We start from the raw sequence: 19,107 nt of genomic DNA, 5'->3' as shown, positions 1-19,107 counted from the left end.
CATTTGAAGCTTTAATGGAAAAAGAAACAGTAAAGAATGCCAGTTTGTGAATAGCAAAATTAAACAAGAGTAAGATACTATTACAAAACAACAGTTTATTACAGAGAGGAAATGTTTTATGAACATAGACATTGTACTTTCATATTAAAATAGTTTTTCAAAAGCCTGTAATTTCTCACTGCTTATTTAACAAAATTGTGAACAGTTAACATGCCTGCATTATCACACTTGCATTAAATGTAGTTCTGCTCAAACACAACTGACAGACCACTTCCTGGCCCCCAGCATTTTCTCTGCACGGCAGTTAATACATTGTTCTAAGCAGCTCAAAAGCATCTGGTTGTATAGCTAGGCAGACAGATTGAGTCTAGACTTGAGTCTAGACTCAGACACTAGTCTAGACACTGCCACAATGCTTAGTGCTTAACAGGTAGTAGATGGTCTTTAGGCCTCTTGATCAGTTGATCTGAAGTGGTCTTCATCAATAGTGGAGAAAATGTGTCCCTCATTGCTGAGAAAGTCCACAACTTGTCTGTAAACAAAACGAAAGTGAAAAACTTACTCAGGAAAAGAAAGTTTCACTCTCAAAAGCAATTGCCCTTCAGTATTGCAAGAGCTATCTATCTATCTATCTATCTATCTATCTATCTATCTATCATTTTCATTCACAAAAAAGCTGAGAAAGTCAGAAGCAGTGTAAACTGGACTCATGGGTGCTAATGCTTCACATTTGACACAGACATTACATCTGGTTTGAAATAAAAGAAATTTACACCAATAGCTTTATGATACATACATAGACTTGGTATTTATACCACATACTACATGCCAGAAAATATTAAAACCATACATGATCATTTTAGGCAAGAGGATATATTCAGTTTGAAGCTCACTTCACACTTAATGTGACAGCAACAGCTGATTTCACATCGGATGCAGCAGAGATGCATCATGAAGGCAAAATGGGTTCATCTGTACCTTGCATGTGAGTGCACACTACAGAAAGCTACAAAAAAAGTGTTAATGCTGATTAAATAACCTTTATATAGTCTGAATTTTAGCATAGCTAAAGCAACTGTCTATTCATACTAGAAAGGCATGGTACAGGGTCACATTGAAATAACTGTATTTGTCCTAATAGCATGTACAGTGTATGCTGTTTAACTGATACACTGTATCCTCTGTGCATACACACAGTACATGCTATTGGGGCAAATATAGTAATTTCACAAGCAAGTGCAACTTGGAAACAGTAAAGCTGAAAGAGGTTAGATTTGTGTGGCATTGTGGGAATTGTAGTGGTTTTTATGTAGTAAGTAACCTATATTCTTGTTTGGCTGCCACCCCCCATCCCTCCACGTTCTCCTTTCTTTTACATCTCTCTCTCTCTGGCTGTCACATGCAAAGAGTGTGACTCGTACATGTTTTAATGTTTAATGTTTTAACCTCTCTTTATTCCTAACCCTCGCTGTTCTGTCATATGGATTTTAAACAACTATCAATAAGCAAGTATTTTACAGATGTTATGGTTTTAACATTTAATTTTAACACATAAAATTAAGAGTGGATTGGACAAGGACTACAGATCAGCGTTTCTAGGTGTATAAACACTTTGACATACCAACATTTACAGTATACTGCTTAATTAACACAGTACAGGCTGTATTATCTACCAGAGAGGGGAGGGGTGAGGGGGCTAAATGGCACTACACGGAACAATCTGATCTTGTATTAAACAATACAATCCAATAGACTGTGCAATCCTACCGTGAATTTATGTACCGTTACAACCCTAACACACAGTCCTGTGAAAAAGACATTAGTGGTTGACTTGTTCTACTGTAAATTTGTTATGATCACAACAAAGATTTTGTGTAAGCTTTTTTTTTAATGTTATGATTTTTTTTAGTAGTAATGTACTAAGTGAACAGAAAACACTAACCACACTGTATGCCCTAGGCTCTACTCTACTCTTGTATACATAGCTGGTGGGTTTCAGTTGTGCAATTCTCTAAATTCTCAGTATGCCAAATAAAGCTACGTGTTACCATAAGCAATGTTCACTCTTGAGTGAACAACTGCTTAAACTAAAAATGGCAACAAAAAAAAAAAATGTACTCATCACTCAAATTACTTTTTTTTAACCATCACTGTTCAAATTTGAATTTGAAATGACTGAAAGTCAACTATTTTACACAAGTTCTGGATTTATGTACTTAAGCAACCATCAACTTAACTGATTATTAACAATCATAATCAAGGAAACCAAATTAAGGCCATAACATATGAACAATTTTAATTGTGGAAGTACAAAATGTACACACAACTGCTGAGAACCATTGTATAAGGATAGCTATAAAATGATGTGAATAACTATAAACATGCAAGTGTCTCAACTTATCTGTAGTTTTCATTTCATAATTATCCCCCCCCCCCCCCTTTCTTGTACCATATAACATTTTTAACAAAATTATAATGCCTTTTGCAGTATCTGTAGGCCGCTTATCTGTACTTCTGAGTAAAAAAAAAATCTTATGAGAATAAAATGAGGAAGTGTGTCATCGGGGAGTTCCAAGAATGTGTGTGTTTTAGACTATTTAAAAAAAGGAATGTGTCTGTATGTTTGAATAAATGTATGAAATGTATATATAAAAAAAACAAACAGATACCTGATAACAGTCACGTTCATGCCACTCAGTCTTTGCTTCAGCTCCTGTATGCTGATACCCTGGGGCTCTGGGCAACTCTTTATCAGAGATAAAACCTTTAAAGCAGAGACCAGAATATGATTAGTGATCATATGCTACCTCATTTTTACATTATGGTACCTTATTAGCTTGCTACAAGTGCTGCGAGTCAGGAAAACAAATGCATTTCATTGTTTCATTCAAATTCTTAAATATGTTTTAGCCTTAAGAATACGTATTACCTGATTTTGATTAGCACTCAATCCATTATTGGCCATAGCATTAGCACCAGAATAGCCTCCAGTCATGCCTGCACTGCTCATGCCACCCATGCCAGGACGGGAAATTGGTGTCGCATTACTGTTCATTCCTCCTCCTCCTCCCCCTACCTGCAAAAAAATAAATAATAACTTTCACTTTGTTTTGCTGACCTGGTGTGCAGGAACTTTGTGTGTTGGATCACACTCCCCATTATTGGTCAGAATTATGCCTTGTGTGGTATGTTCACTGTACACAACAACGCTATAAGAGAAGCTTTAAGACATAGGACAAATGATTACAGGTATTTTTGAAAGGACGAAAGAAAGCATGAGTATTTTTTACCATGGCCTGTGGTTTGCTGAGCAGCATATGAGCCTGCACCACCTCTAGCATATGAGAAGTGATCTCGTTCATGTCTTCCAAAGGCCGGACGCTGAATGCCACCAAAGACCTGTTATTCTACAAGACAAATTCAACAGTTTCAGCATGTAAATATAAATGCTTGATTTTTATTTGTATATTTTTATTCTGACCACTCAAAATAGATTAGATTTTTGTTAGTAAAACAACCAAAATCTAACCTATCAACTAAGACCCATTCAGTGAAGCTACAAAGCTAAGTAACAGAATGTCACATCCACTAGATGGATATGAATTATGCTAACACTATGCCCATGTACAATATTTGTGTAGCTGCTTCACTCCCCCTACAGTCAGGGTGTGGAATTTGCACTTTTCACAACCCCTCCAGTAGGATGAGATTTGATGAATTTAGGGACACAGGTGCAAAAACTGGCAGGCCAGGCCTGTAATAGCAATGATAGATTCCATTATCCCTGTTGCAAGTCAGTGGAGCATCACACTGATGTTAAAACTACAAATGCTACATACTGTTGCTTTTACAATATTGCCATGTCCTATTATGCATTGTGCAAATTTATGAACAATATTTAACTGTTCTGCTGATACAGTTAAAAAAGCAATGCAATTTTAAACGTACAGACGGATTGTACATTTATGTACATTCATGGTGATTTTCTGGAGTTTCTAATATAAAATGATTTTTAACTTGGTGAAGGAATGTAGCATAAACTTTTACATTATTATTTATTTTTAGTTTTTTTTGTGCTCATCTGTAATTCATACTCATGTGTTATGATAACGATACTCAAACTGTAAAGACAGATGCAAATCCAGCAGAAGGTTTTTTAGATAGGTCCAGTTAATATAACATTTTATTGAAAGCAGTGTGTTTATTCATGGATGAGGGCTGTTAGGCAGCATATTTAATATCTTTAATGACTAATGAGAATGTGTTTCAGTGACAGGTGTGAGCACTGGAGCGGCAAAAGCATTCCAATAACCTCTGCGCCATAGCTTTTAAATTGCAATTATTTTCCAAAAACATAATATAATAGAGTCTATATGAAAAGTGACTGATCATATATGCATTTAGTGATACTGACCTGAAAGGACCGCAGGTTGCCAGACACCTTGACATATGTGTTAGGAGGGATGACTGAGCTATCCACACTGGGATCCTAAAAAATTAGAAAGTTTCACTAGCAGTTAAAATCAGCACATTTAATAAATACAAAGACTTTAACCCAAAAACACTGCTTTGCTCTAACCTCTGTGTCAACCCATTGCTTCACATCCATTGGGGAACCTGTCATGTCATCTACTTTGTACTGAATGTTAGTCATGGATTTGTCTGTGCTTCGAATGATCCCAACAATCGTGACCTAGGCAGCACAAATAACAATATTTACAAAAATATATTTTCCAGTCAGAAAAATATCTTCAGCTTTACAGTAAAAATCTAAGCACATGATAAACACTACTTCTTGACTGATAATAAACTCACCTGAGCAACCTCAACATCACCCACTCTGAAGACATCCTCTGCTTGGGCCGCAGACATGAGCTGTGAAACTGTGCAGGGAACTATCTGCTGTGCACGTGTCCGCTACATAAAACATAATGGCAGGTGTGTCAGAGAGACATCAACTACATAAGCTATGTCATAAAAATGACTGATTTACAATTTAAAAATGTCAACATTTGTATGCATATATAAGAGTAAAGCCTAACCCCTTTTTTGTCTCCTCCTTGCGAGGCAGCAGGTGAGCCAAAGCCCCCTGGTGACTGTGTGTACCCACCACCCATGCTAGCTTCGCCGTAAGTTCCTGAAAGAGAAGAAAGAAAAAACATTAATTGCTACACTTCAGTATTAAAAAAAAAAAAAACTGATGACATGCTGAATGCCAAATAAAAGGAATAGTGTATTACCCCCTAAATCCTACTTGCAATATACAGAAATAAAACAATCAGACCTGATTAAGTACAATTTTTTTTTTGGCCAAGACAACTGCATATATAGCTAATGTTTGTTGGTTTAAAGACAATGTTTGTTAGTAAGTTCTAGGCTTGTGTAATACAGTCTGTGCTGGGTTAGATTGAATGTATAAAATAATGTCCAGGGTTTATACAATATTTTAATTTTAAAATTAATGCAAATTTGTTTTTTTTTTGTCCAAGGAAAAATTCTCCTTTGGGAACAATGAATTATATGTCTTTGTTGTCAAGTTAATGATTTCAGAGTTTATGTTACAATCAGTCATATATGGTACAACTAACAGCGAAATGCTTTGACAAGTGCTTGCTCACATGAAACATGAAGATACAAGAGAGAATGAGACATTTAAATATATAATCAATCAAAAACAAGACATAAGTAGAAACAACAATAAACCAACACGTAAATGGAGTGGAGGACTACAGAGAGGGAAGATTGGACAGCTGGTTTGCAATATAAAACAAGAAGTTCTCAGTAAGTTGCAAGTGCAACATGTGCAAGTGGATGTGCAACATGATACTGTGCAACAGAAGGGGATATAAACAAACTATTTTAAATTTTATTCGTTGACTGCCAGGTTACAGCTCTAGAAGGAAAAAAAGAGGCCACTTAAAAATAATGACCTGCTTTGGCACCAGTTTTGCACCAGGAGTTGCATAAAGTGTGTAAGACTGGTGGAGGAGAACATGCCAAGATGCATGAAAACTGTTTTTAAAAACCAGGATAATTCAACCAAATATTGATTTCTGAACTCTTGAAACTTTATGAATATAAACTTGTTTTCTTTGCATTATTTGAAGTTTGAGAGCTCTGCATCTTTCTCTCATTTCTCTCACGCTCTAAGTGACATGTATTTGGAGTTTGGAAGAAATTTTGTCCGTAAAACCTGGAATGTAAAAAAAATAAAAATAATAACACAACTTAAACATATACCTATAAATAGCAAAATCAGAGAAACTGATTCAGAAACTGAAGTTTCCAGAGATGTAACTTATTTAGTTATGATGTGTCTTTGTGTATATTTGTACGTAAAAGTTTTTTTTGATGAATGGAAGCCCCTAAAGCCAAGAAAACAATAATATTTAGAGACTTGTTGTAGGGCCAAAACCTACAACCTACCTTAATAAATAAGTACAAAAAAGGGGTCAGAGTTAGTAAAGGGAATCAATTTCACATATGTAGGAGGTTTTCTTTTGTTTCAGTTTTAGTCTGTGCCAACTGACAAACTTAGCAGGCTAGTTAGTTTACTAGCTTAGCTAGGTACGTTAACTCCGCTATATTGTAACAGTGGAAACTTTGTTAGCTACCGTTAGCTAACTAAGTCAACTAGATAGTGAGCTACTGTCGGCACTGCTGTCTTTTATATTGTTGACCAAGTTGACAGCTTAAACGTGAACAGCGCCGTGTTTAAGTACCTTATGTTTTAAAGAAAATATTTACGTTAATGCTGTTTGCTAGTAAACCCAGCTATTAAACCCGCCTTGTCTTCTTTTGCTAGCTAGCTCTTACGCTAACAGGCTTAGATCTGTCAAAAATATTTTAACTAGCGTAAACAAGCTCTTAGCAGAAAGTTATCAGAGCTGCATACCTTGGTTCCACATGTTCTGGCTGTGAGGAGAGGTGTATTTATTATGGGTTTGGGTCAGAAAGCAGCTCCTCTATCTCTCCCTGTTGTTCAGTCGGACTCCGCGCGCAGAACTCTCTATCCGCGCGCATGCGTGACAAAATATTCCCGCGAAATTCAGCCTTTAAAAAACTTTATTGACACAACTGTGTGACAACAACAAAAGAGACCACTTCAGTTTTATACCAGTTTCTCTGATTTTGCTATTTATAGGTATATGTTTGAGTAAAATAAACATTGTTGTTTTTTTCTATAAACTACAGACAATATTTATCCCAAATTAAAATATTATCATTTAGAGCATTTATTGGCAGAAATAAAATAATAATAATAATAATAATAATAATAATAATAATAATAATAATAATAATAATAATAATAATAATAATAATAATAATAATATTTAATTTATATAATGCCTTTCCTGAAAACTCAAAGCGCTTAACAACACAGCCATAGACAGAAGGTATAGTGCATAAGAACAAGCATGCATACAAGCACTTACATGAAACAAATAATAGACATGTGCAAGTATTAAAAAAAAGTAACAAAAAAAAGATGCAGAGCTTTCAGACCTCAAATAATGCAAAGAAAACATGTTCTTGGCATGTTCTCCTCCAACAGTCTTACACGCTGCTTTTGGATAACTTTATTGCCACTCCTGGTGCAAAAATTCAAGCAGTTCAGCTTGGTTTGATGGCTTGTGATTACCCATCTTTCACTTGATTATATTCTTGAACATGATAAAATCAAAGAAACTCAATAGTTTTAAGTAGTTTCTTGATTGTTTCCAGGTAAATTCTGTGAGCAGCTCATTCAGTTTTTTTTAAATATATAATTTTAAAAGCTTAAAAGTCCTTGTGGATATATAAAATACAATTATCTGTTTTAACTTTATATTTCTTGCACATACATATTTTTATTCATGACCCACTTGTATGTCTCATTTTATTGGACATAGATATGCCTCGTAACATTATATTAAAAATAAATACATAAAAATAGGCTACATTATTTTGTAATAAGCAAAATTGGGTTTGTTGTCTGAGGGCAACACTGTGCCATAGAGGGCAACAGTTTCAGAACTTGATTTTAACATTTTGTTCTATAAACTGATAGACCGATCTATTAAATGTAAAACATTTCATTAAAGCATTTTAACTGTTAACATGGATAGAACAGAATAGAACCAAGCTGTAGAAGCAAAAAATTAAGCTAATTTAGTTTTATCTTAAGTACTAATACAGCACACTTACATGTATGTCACTTAAGAACTTTATGAGTTAAAGGAAGGAAGCTTTAAAAGGGTCTGTCAAACATATATCACCATGTTTTTTTTGGTACGTGTTAACACAGCAATGTTTGCCATCAATAACTATACAATATTAAACAATATTTATGTAATATTGAAGATTCTGATTATGGCTTTAAACATGGCCCAAAGTTCTGTAGTAATCTAATGAAGACAAAGAACAAAGAAAGTCATAAACATATGTAAAAATAGGATTATAATTGTAATATGGCAGTTATCAATCTAAGGTGTTTCAGTAATATTTAAAAAATTGATATAGATAAGATTACTAAAAACTGCAGCATGGAACAGAGAATAGAACTGTGGACCATAAGTTGATGTTTATCAGATTCTATGATATAACAGGGAGTTTATTTAGATTTCTTAATTAATTTATTCATTTATTTTAATTAAGTTGCTATTCTTTTTTATCTAGTGCTTCTACTGGTGTTCAGATTAGGGTCGGAAACACTATCCAAAAATAACCTTCTGAAACACATACCAGCTAATTGCGTCCAACTTCCAGAGCTCGGCCAAAGTCCCCATTGTACTTTTGTTTAGGCTGTTAAATGAATGGAATTACTGTTATTCCTGACCAGTGATAAATAGATCATATATCAAACTTTCCAGTTTATAAACACTGATCTATAGTTCACTAGTTAAAAATCATCCTGATACACATGTTGGCATGGGTGAGTTCTGAGGTTCCAGTTGGCCTATCTTATCTTTCATTTTACTATCAGCTGACAACTGCATGCCTTTCCAGTTGGATAACACTTATTCCATATACCAAGACCGGCAGTTACAGCTACAGTTAAACGAGTCTCAACATGGACTTCATCTGGAAAGTAACCCTTCTCAGTGTTTTCACCGTCTCTGGGCAAGGCAAAGTGCTGACAGGTGAGTCAAGATGTTTGTCTGAAATTTTTCACATACTATCTGAGACAGTTCTAGTTCATATTCAGTGGACAAAAATGTAACTGGATCTTAGCTCTAAGCGGAGCTTTGTAAATGTAAAAAAGAGAACAAAATGAATATTGTACCATTTGAAGAAACATACAGATGCCCAGGTTACGTCTGAAATAAAAAATAGACAAAAGGAATCAACTGACAATGTAATTTAACCTTTTTGTGTTTGTGTTTCATTTAATATTTACTTTATATTTGTTATGTTAGGGAGCTTTTGGCACATCACAGACCTCCACTGGGACCCGACCTACAGTTTAAATGGGAACTCAGCATCAGTTTGTAACTCAAGTGGGAATCGTCCTACTCCTGATGCAGGGAAATTTGGAGACTATCTCTGTGATTCACCGTGGGATCTCATTAATTCATCAATGCATGCCATGAGGGATATCCTGCCTGATCCAGACTTCATCATTTGGACAGGGTAAGCACTGTCTTTACAGGTATCATCTTAAAAGTAAAATTCTACACAGTGCCCTGTTTTCTTGTTCTCTAGCTAATGTTCAAGCACATTAGATAAGAGGAAGAATGTAGAAATTGGAAACATTCTATACTTTTATACATAAACCATTTGATTTGAATTATTTAGATCTAATTTTATAACAAAATTAAATGTTGTATTTATCCAGCATTTAGAACTATTTCATTTATGTTCCACAGAGATGATACACCTCATGTGCCTAATGAGGACCTGGGAGAAGAAGCAGTGCTGAGAATAATAGGAAACCTAACCCAAATCATAAAAGAGCTGTTTCCTTGTACGTGCCACACAAATGCATTGAAAAAACATGTACTGAATCTGGTACTAAGCACTTTGGATATGGTAACTTAAGTTGTTTGTATGTTTTCTCCACAGCCACCAAAGTATACTCAGCTCTGGGCAATCATGACTACCATCCAAAGAGTCAGCTGCCACCTGAGCAAAACAGCATCTATGAACAAATACAAAAACAGTGGGAAAGCTGGCTGGATCCTGCATCCAGAGATACATTTAAAAAAGGTAAAACCGCACCTAGCCACCTCACTAGGCAGCAACAAATACAGAACATTTTTGACATTCAAACATATACTTTATCCTCAATGTTCTGTTTTCAGGTGGATATTACACAGAGAAACTTCTGAATCAGACTGGTCTCAGGGTTTTGGTTCTCAACACTAATCTGTATTATGACCAAAACAAAATCACAGAAAATATCAATGATCCAGCAGACCAGTTTAGATGGGCAGACCAAGTGCTTTCTGAAGCAGCAAAGAACATGGAAAAGGTTACATATCTTTTGTTTTGTTGAATTGGAATTCAAGAGTGGAATATTTTTTTAAATGGATTTTTAAATTTTTTATGTGAAATGTAATTATTAGAAATGCATTCCTGCTATTGTCATATAATTGTTTTATTTTTCTTATTTAGGTATACATCGTTGGCCATGTTCCCCCTGGATTTTTTGAGAAGAAGCGACACAAGCCGTGGTTTCGCCCGCAGTTCAATAAACACTATTTGGAGCTAATTCAGAAGCACCATGATATCATTATTGGCCAGTTTTTTGGTCATCACCACACTGACAGCTTTCGACTGTTCTACGATAAAGCAGGTGTGTCACTATGAATAGTGACTAGTAAAAAACAATAATTAAAAAATGTAAAAATAATTAAAAAACTGTTTTAATGCAGAAATGTGATACTAAAATGAGAACCTGGGCTATACTTTTATTCCTGGATTTTCTATTAAAAAAAAATAAAGCAATTTATTTCACAGGAATTCCAATAAGTGCCATGTTCCTGACTCCTGGAGTTACACCTTGGAAAACAACACTGCCTGGAGTGGATGATGGAGCAAATAACCCTGGCATTCGAGTGTTTGAGTACGATGAAAAAACACTTTTGGTTAAGGTATGAACAAAAATGCACAACATTCAGCTTGAAACATCTCACACACTATGTTTTGGGAAATAATATAATGTAAGAAAACACTGAGCATTCGAGAGAGCATGCAGTATTTATCATACCAGCTTTTAGGGCATATGGTGTAACCTTTATTTAAGTATCTTTTACTTATTAGAAGATTTTGTTTTGATGAAATGCATTCCAAAAATGTATTAAGACATTTCTTCTGTTGTATGTATTTAGTTATATAACTATTCTTTTATTATAGCTGAAATTAAAAAATGAAATATATGTTTAAATATATAAAGATTTTCATGACTACGTATAATACACACACTCACTGTAGAGGATAAAGCATAAAGTCCTCATATTCTACTGTTATGTCCCCCTGTCACATTTCCTTATTGAATATGTACAATAAAATGTCTGCTTCATTATCATTTAGGACATGATAACCTACTACCTGAACCTGACACATGCAAACATTGCGCGAGCACGCTGGGAGAAGGAGTATCGTTTGACTGAGGCTTTCGGAGTACCAGATGCGTCTCCAGCATCTATGCATCACGTTTTGGAACAGATAGCAGGAGATAACTGCTACCTGCAGAAGTACTATGACTTCAACTCTGTGAACTACGACAGGACAGCATGTGGTGCAGACTGCCGTGTTGACCATGTGTGTGCTATGAGAGAGGTGGACTTTGATGCCTATGAGCTCTGTGTGGTGAAGGAGGGAGCATCCTCTGCTGCCCCAGCACTGCTAACTGTGGCTTTAGCAGCAACTCTAGGCATGTGGGCGAGCTACTAATTCTTTTGAAGTGCTGTCTGTGTTACACACACCCTTCTTCCATTCTTTCATTCCTGCAAATCATGGAATTTCTCCTACTTTGGAGGTGAAAGCAAAAGCATCCAATCATTAGTTTTCATTAGTTATACATGTAAAATCCTTTGACTGTTATATGAACAAGAGCTTTCTGTTTTGCTGCATGAGATTGATTTAAAACCTTTTAATTTTGAAAACATAAACCATATTACTTATACATATCTTCAGTACAAACACCTTTTATCCCTAATGTCACCAATGCATTATTTATGGTTTGAATCTGGCATTTGTTTGTTATATTGTGTCAACATTTCAAGACAAATGGACTAAAAACTCAAAACTGCCTTGGAATAAAATCACTTTTTACATTGAACTCCATTGATATTTTTGTTTTTCTTCTCTTGTAAAATTACCATCTAAAGATATGTTTTTGCAAACCAGTGATATGTTTTTATTCCTTTTTAAAAATCAAATTAACAACATTCTAGCACTACACACTGGCATATCAAATGTCATGGGATAGCAGTATGTACACAGATCAGGAATTGTGTTGTTAGGTTTTTCCTAGGTAGTAAGGCTGAACACCAGCTAGCATGCTCATGCTAAGGCGCCGAAGTTTGACAAGGGTTATAGTGTGGTTCTGGAACTTTGCTGGCATCTAACATTTCTTGATCCACAGTGTGTGCCAGGAATATGTCAGAAAATGCATTACCACCCACAGTGGACAGTGTAAAGGGTGGTAATGACTGTGACCAGCAATGTCAATGCAAATGGACAAGAGACTCTGGGATCAATTAACATACATGTTCACTGCTGGAGCCCCTACACTTATATCCTGCAATTCAGTGCAAAATTATTTAGCTTCCATGGGACATAGAAGTTACTGGACACAATGCTAATGGAATGTCAGTGTACAGTGCTACTATAAGAATCAGCATACTAATGGTGTTTTAACAGTTTTATGATGGAATCTTTTATCATGACTGCCTTTATTATTGCAATACACTAAATAGCCAAGACATACTGACTGAAAATTACAATAAACTTTATGGACAGTACATAAATGTTTATCTATGGATAGCTACCATAAAAAATAAGTCAACTTGTATTTCTGTCTCTGCCCAGTTTATTAACTTGACAATGCACACTGCTGGTAAATGAAGTCCCTGAAAGTTCAAAGAGCAACTTATTCATTGACTTATTAGTAAAACTGATAACACTTACTGGACTTTGATGTCAGAAACATTTTAGTTGTACACTTCCTGAAGAATACAGAAGTGATAGTGTTGTGACAGATCATAATATATTCTTTTAAACACAACTTTAAGCGGAATCACATTACCAAAACCTGTTTGGTAGAAATGTATGGTTTCATTGCATTGTCCAGAGCTTTGTGAAAATCCTCTATGCTCACTTCAGTGCAGGATGGGGGAGATAATTTTCCAGTGCGAATTAAGCTGCAAAGCTCATCCAGCATGCTGCGCAAAGCTTCTTCATCTAGGAGGAACAGAAGAGACACAATTAGCACATTACACATAACAAATATTTGTTTTCCTTGCACAAACTGAAAGAAAGGATGGCCAGGTTTATTCACAAACACCACACCCATCAGTCATACCATTTATACCACCTTCTTGATGCTACAATCACTGTCTAATTTATTTACTCCATTTACAGCATAGGGACACTTTGTAGTCCTATAATTCTTTGCATACTGTGTTAGTCTCCTTTAACAGTGTTCTTAGACTAGAGGATGACCAGCACAAATGTGTGATCTGTGCAGCAACAGATTTGCTTCTGTGTCTGTCTTTACATCCGCAAGGTGAATCAGCAGGGTAGGGCTGTCTAATACAGTGGATAATTAGTGAACACAGTGTTTTAAAACTCCGGCAGCACTGCTGTGTCTGATCCACTCTACCAGCTCACCACACACCAACTACGTTAGTGTCACTGCAAAGCTGAGGAACGAAACACCACCCACATATAACACGCTCTGTGGTGGTCCTGTGGGGTCCTCACCATTGAAGAACAGGGTAAGAGAAGGAAGATATTAAAGTATACAGTGAAACAGATGGACTACAGTCTGTAATAATAGAACAATAAAGTTCTCTGATATGATAAGGCTGATAAAATAGAAAATTATTGTAGAGACATGAAGGTGGCATTACTGTTGGTTTGTACACTTACTGTGCTTGTGGTCCCTTTTCCACTGAGTGACCCAAAAGCCTCGTACTTTCACATCCTTAAAGATGAGCGCACTCTGAGGGGACAAAGCAGAAGTTAGCCATAGGAGCACAGTGCACACAAACATGCCAAAAACACATTTTAGTTAATTAATTTATTTTATTTTTTTTAAACTTACCACAGGCACTGTAACTGGCTGCTTGGCCATCCCTCCATATGTTACCATTGTGCCTTCACTCCTGCAGAAGGTTAAGGAGGAAATATGTACAAAATCAATAAGCAAAATACATTTCTTTTAAAAGTTTACTTCTAAAAAAAATTGCGAGGCCCAATATATCCCCCAACGAGGAACTTACTGTAAATGACGCAGCAGCTCTGTGGCACTTTTTCCTCCAACTCCATTCAGAGCCAGCTTGGGTCGGGGACAAAGCTACATAAGATAAACACTGAATATTATTAATGCTGCATGTCCAGCCCAGTTTTTCAATATTCTTAACCACTGTAGTGCTGCTTTAAGTGTAAATATCAGTATTAAAGAACACTATAATATGCTGCAGCCTTTTTTTTTTCTTTTAGCAAACCAGCCTTAAAAAGTTCCTTCATTTCTGGTCTTCTAAGGGTCTCCTCCTTAATCACATGAGTGGCCCCCATCGCTTTAAGTCTGTCAGTCAGCTGTACTAGATCTGGCCTAGAGGAACATAACAAATCAATATTTGGGCATCATATATTATACTTCACATTAATTAATACAAATCTACGGTGTCCGAGAAAGCCCAGCGCAGTGCAAATTGAAAAGCGCTGCAAAAGCACAAAACACATCCATCAAAATTACAACACAGGCGCAGCAAATAGAAAAACGCGCTGCAAATACAACCACAACACAACGGAAGCGAGTCACAACACAACGGAAGTGAGTCACAACACAACGGAATTTTCCCGGGGGACCTTAAAAGATGCTGTACCAGCTGTATACAAAGGACAATAAGTGGCAAACAAGCTTCTGAAAAGTAAGTTATGTTTATTACCTGTGATTACCACGGTTGTGTGCATATTATTAAAAGTTCTGCTTCACAAAACGCCTTGTTTGCCACTTATTGTCCTTTGTACACATAGTGAAGTCCGAGACGCTACTGAAGACAGCTTAGCTGGTACAGCATCTTTTAAGGTCCCCCGGGAAAATTCCGTTGTGTTGTGACTCACTTCCGTTGTGTTGTGGTTGTATTTGCAGAGCGTTTTTGTATTTGCAGCGCGTTTTTCTGTGTTGTAGTTTTGATGGATGTGTTTTGTGCTTTTGCAGCGCTTTTCCATTTGCACTGCGTTGGGCTTTCTCGGCTACCATACAAATCAGAAAAGAAAATTATCTCAACTCTACAACCCGATTTAACAAAAGTAAGGCTTGTAATAGTAAAGTAATGTTCAAAATTAAGGATAATGTTACCTGTCTCGGACAACATTAATTGTATGAAGACCCTTTGCTGCAGCTATCTGTATTACAGCCGTTCCAACTCCACTGTTAGCTGCATTTTGAATTACAGTGTCTCCTAAAATCCAAGATGACGAAAGATATGTCAAACAGGAATCTTATTAGCAATTTTTAACAATAGGTCAATCTGGTTCTTGGTCTAGATATTGTATTTTTTTCAGTCTTTTTTTAGTGTTGACAAACAGCGTACTGAGCTTTCCACCAAAGAAAAGCTGGAATAACCTGGTTTTAGATGCTCAAAGTCAGAGAGCATTCGCAATGCAGTGCAAGGGTTGACTCCCAAAGTGGCTGCTGAAAGGACAGAGATATCACAGGGCAGCGTCACCAAATCAACAGCATTCAAAACTGCCTCTGTCCGCCATGTGCCTATGAACAACATTTATAATGAATGTTTATGAAATCACTTCACTTTACTGAACATACAGTTTATGTACCTACAATAAAGCACAGAAACTCACCTAGACCAGCATCCTTAGGAATCACCCAGTCCCCCACTTTTACTGTTTTTACATTGCTGCCCACTTCTACAACCTGGCCCACTCCTTCATTGCCACCCACAGCTGGAAGGTCAGGAAGAATTGCATAGGTGCCTGTTGATATGGGCAAACAGTGTAAATAAGAATGATTTGAAGAGAGCAATCAATGGCTAATAGACATGTTGAAAGCAAGGTCAGGGATCTATCTTTTCTAATCCAACTGTCCTTTCTAGTCTTAGCAGCTTCGTAAACTAAAAATATCTGCATGTTGTGGTTGCTGTTTGTAGCAAAGAGAGAAACTAAATTGCTACAACAAGATGGTCTTATATCATATGTGTAAACTATATTATTAAATTAATTAGTCAAAAACAAAATTTCAAATGACAAAGAAGAAAAACACATTTGGTTTGTGTCTGCAAAATATTAAATAATATAGTGTACCTTGATCTAGATTGTGATATCACTGAATATGTGCGCAGACCTGACTACAGTAGAGCCACAAAAGAAGCAGATTAAAGAAAATCAAAAAAGCAGATAGCAAAGAAAACTACATGCTAGGGGGTATAATAACATATAGTACGCTATAATATTGGAAAACTTTTTAACATAATAAAAAACCCATATTGTGATATCTCTATTGAACAGTCTAATTTGTATTTATTTTCTATTACAATTATATTAATTGTAATTAACAGTTCATGTTCATGTACTAAATACACTATTTAATTTTGTGGTAGATTTTTGTTTTTATTGTTTTATTTGTAGACTGTTTATTTTGTTTTGTCAGTATTATAATTTTATAAAAAAAAAGACAAGACTTTATAGATTTAGCTACATTTAGCTTCTACTACATGTATGAAACTCTTATGTTTATACTAAACAAAATTTTACTGTTTATTATGCTAGAGTAGTATATTCTTGAAATTAAGTTTCATGTTTTTATATTTGCAAGAATTTTCTTATTGCTTAAAAAACCCTAAAATACTTTTACCGGCATATTATTTTACAGCCATATCACCTACCCCTACTTCATGCAACCATTCCAAGCACTGATTCCCTAATAAAAAAGTAAATATTTTCTTCTCTTTGAGAACCATAGTTAAAGAACTATATGAGTTTTCCATCAGAGGTAATATATGCAACCTGGCAAAGAACTAAAAATGTTAAGTTTACGTAAGAGAGGGGAAAATGACAGTGATAAACACACAGAATAATATTGCTCATTATATCAAATATAATTACTCTTTGAAAAATATCCCCTCACTTACGATATAATAATCCACTTTTTCATGGTTCAAGTATTTGTTTTAGTTTAATTATGGAAATCACTGGTAGTTTCACTTACCAAAACCTTTGTTCAGGTTCCAAAATGTTGTTCTACCAAATTATGTTCCCAATAAAGGGGATTTTTGGAGTTGTCAGTGCTCAGAACTATTTATAAACCTTACATTTATAGAGTGAATGTAATTACACATGATTCTCTCTGAACTCAAACCTCTTGCCTTGAATCATGTTTATATCCGAGGGGTTGATGGGAGCTGCGAGCATTTTCACCAGAACACTTTCCGCTCCCAGTGCAGGGAGCTCCAGAGTCTCCAACCTGTTCAACCACAAAAACCATCATCACCAGAGGTGTTTGAAGGTAATCCAGTGCTGATAAAGTGGATGTATTAATAAAGCGCTTACTTAACGACCTGTACAGGCTCTCCGTGTGTTCTGTATAGAAGCGCGGGGCTGTTTCTGACTGACCCGGACAGGCTACGGGCAGAAGAGGCGGCTCTCTGCAAGGCCAGGGCCCGGGACAGTACTAGCGCAGAGCGGGGAACGGCCATCTTAAGGCTTAAGACGGTTATATCTGTGTCATTTCTTAAGCTTTATTCTGTACAGTCTATGTAAAACTACATGTATCCACTCAGAACACAACACTGTCTACCAGGCTGCCATATGCGCAGCCGCGTATTACCGTAGTGTTTCTCGTAAACGCGACCTAAAGACGTCGTATTTCTACGAAGAGACGTGCAGTCAAATCAAGTCTGCAAAACGAGCAAGAAAAAAAAACTAAAGGTGCGACACCAGTACCGTTTTTCCGCAGTTTTTTTTTTTTATTATTTAGGTTTCTACATGTGAAGACTAGGAGTTTGGTAAATATAAATACGTATAACTAAGTTTATATGTCTGTTTGTAAGATCTGCTATTATAAGCATTTTGTTTTCTTGTGTATCAAAACTGTTTATTACTACATAGCTTTTTATTGCAGTCAACTGCATGTTTTTAAATCTATGAAAGATAAAACATAAACTACCGCTCAAAAAAATAAGAACACCTGATTTCATTTTTGGTATTTTTAAAACTAATTTCAGCTCCCCGTCACAGAGAAATTGGAACATAATAATTATTTGTTGCGCAGCACCTGCCCACTTCTGAAGACATACCTTAAGTTAACCTATAAACAGACGAGACTGAAGTTTGTTTGATATTCGCAGCTCCAAATTCGTTTGGCTCTATATTTACAAACTCTTATTCCACGGCTGAAGTTGGTTTGATATTCGCAGCTAGGTTGCTGAAGGCCTACAGGTTGTTTAACACCTGTTCGTATTGGGATTTTGCTTCCTAAAAGCAATTCCAGGAAATAGAGGATATTCACCATGCTGTAATGTTACATGATTTAACCACTGAGTGTCAGTAATGTACAGCGGTTCGCGTTATTGTTCACTTTCCTGTATAATCTCTGTATAGTGTTGAAACGATAAGGTATAGAGGACAATGAATGTAAAACAAAAAGTTTGCTAATTTACTTTTATAATGCTGCAATTTTGTTTGTTTTTCTTGGAAAATGTTTATAGCTATTAACTTTTTAAAATGTTTTGTGTTTTCATACACAGTCCCCACACTTCCATAGAAAAGATTCCAAGTCCTTTGAATGGCCAAGGATGAAAGAACATAATTTGGTAGAAAAACATTTTGGTAAGTGAAACTACCAGTGAGTTCCATAATTAAACTAAAACAAATACTTGAACCATGAAAAAGAGGATTATTATATCGTAAGTGAGGGGAAAATGACAGTGATAAACA

The 19,107-nt window shown here is 35.8% G+C and overlaps 3 protein-coding genes across 3 annotated transcripts; 1 reads left to right on the top strand and 2 right to left on the bottom strand.

The window, feature by feature from the left end:
• Positions 1-75: 75 nt before the first annotated feature.
• Positions 76-7,052, bottom strand: rpa2 (replication protein A2). Its single transcript, XM_022673737.2, has 9 exons — positions 6,896-7,052; positions 5,043-5,137; positions 4,816-4,917; positions 4,580-4,693; positions 4,415-4,489; positions 3,291-3,407; positions 2,930-3,076; positions 2,670-2,764; positions 76-532 (listed from the first exon to the last, which is right to left on the bottom strand). Exons 1-9 carry the CDS (start codon positions 6,906-6,908, stop codon positions 445-447), a joined length of 846 nt encoding a protein of 281 aa, XP_022529458.1. The 5' UTR covers positions 6,909-7,052; the 3' UTR covers positions 76-444.
• Positions 7,053-8,652: 1,600 nt separating this feature from the next.
• Positions 8,653-12,265, top strand: smpdl3b (sphingomyelin phosphodiesterase acid like 3B). Its single transcript, XM_007249607.4, has 8 exons — positions 8,653-9,122; positions 9,399-9,612; positions 9,849-9,946; positions 10,045-10,188; positions 10,284-10,453; positions 10,597-10,777; positions 10,942-11,075; positions 11,515-12,265. Exons 1-8 carry the CDS (start codon positions 9,053-9,055, stop codon positions 11,875-11,877), a joined length of 1,374 nt encoding a protein of 457 aa, XP_007249669.2. The 5' UTR covers positions 8,653-9,052; the 3' UTR covers positions 11,878-12,265.
• A 584-nt stretch (positions 12,266-12,849) lies between these two features.
• On the bottom strand, positions 12,850-18,002 carry mecr (mitochondrial trans-2-enoyl-CoA reductase). The gene is made up of 10 exons (XM_007249606.4): positions 17,722-18,002; positions 17,538-17,635; positions 16,018-16,149; positions 15,782-15,925; positions 15,515-15,617; positions 14,662-14,764; positions 14,433-14,506; positions 14,255-14,315; positions 14,080-14,152; positions 12,850-13,389 (listed from the first exon to the last, which is right to left on the bottom strand). Exons 1-10 carry the CDS (start codon positions 17,865-17,867, stop codon positions 13,226-13,228), a joined length of 1,098 nt encoding a protein of 365 aa, XP_007249668.3. The 5' UTR covers positions 17,868-18,002; the 3' UTR covers positions 12,850-13,225.
• Between the last annotated feature and the right edge of the window lie 1,105 nt (positions 18,003-19,107).

Source organism: Astyanax mexicanus, chromosome 6 (assembly GCF_023375975.1).
Source record: "Astyanax mexicanus isolate ESR-SI-001 chromosome 6, AstMex3_surface, whole genome shotgun sequence".
NCBI classification, from domain to species: Eukaryota; Metazoa; Chordata; class Actinopteri; order Characiformes; family Acestrorhamphidae; genus Astyanax; species Astyanax mexicanus.
This window is presented reverse-complemented; position numbering and strand designations above follow the sequence as displayed.

Bases quoted from the DNA above. Each gene is read 5' to 3' on its own strand.
- mecr (XM_007249606.4), bottom strand. From the start codon at position 17,867: ATGGCCGTTCCCCGCTCTGCGCTAGTACTGTCCCGGGCCCTGGCCTTG. The intron at 15,618-15,781 runs GTTATTCCAGCT...CTTGGATTTTAG, and splicing joins CTTTGAGCATCTAAAACCAG to GAGACACTGTAATTCAAAAT. The intron at 14,153-14,254 runs GTAAGTTTAAAA...TTGTCCCCTCAG, and splicing joins AGCCAGTTACAGTGCCTGTG to AGTGCGCTCATCTTTAAGGA.
- rpa2 (XM_022673737.2), bottom strand. The intron at 4,694-4,815 runs GTGAGTTTATTA...TGTGCTGCCTAG, and splicing joins GTGATGTTGAGGTTGCTCAG to GTCACGATTGTTGGGATCAT. The intron at 533-2,669 runs GTATCTGTTTGT...TTTTGTTTACAG, and splicing joins ATGAACGTGACTGTTATCAG to ACAAGTTGTGGACTTTCTCA.
- smpdl3b (XM_007249607.4), top strand. From the start codon at position 9,053: ATGGACTTCATCTGGAAAGTAACCCTTCTCAGTGTTTTCACCGTCTCT. The intron at 9,123-9,398 runs GTGAGTCAAGAT...TTGTTATGTTAG, and splicing joins GCAAGGCAAAGTGCTGACAG to GGAGCTTTTGGCACATCACA. The intron at 9,613-9,848 runs GTAAGCACTGTC...TATGTTCCACAG, and splicing joins GACTTCATCATTTGGACAGG to AGATGATACACCTCATGTGC.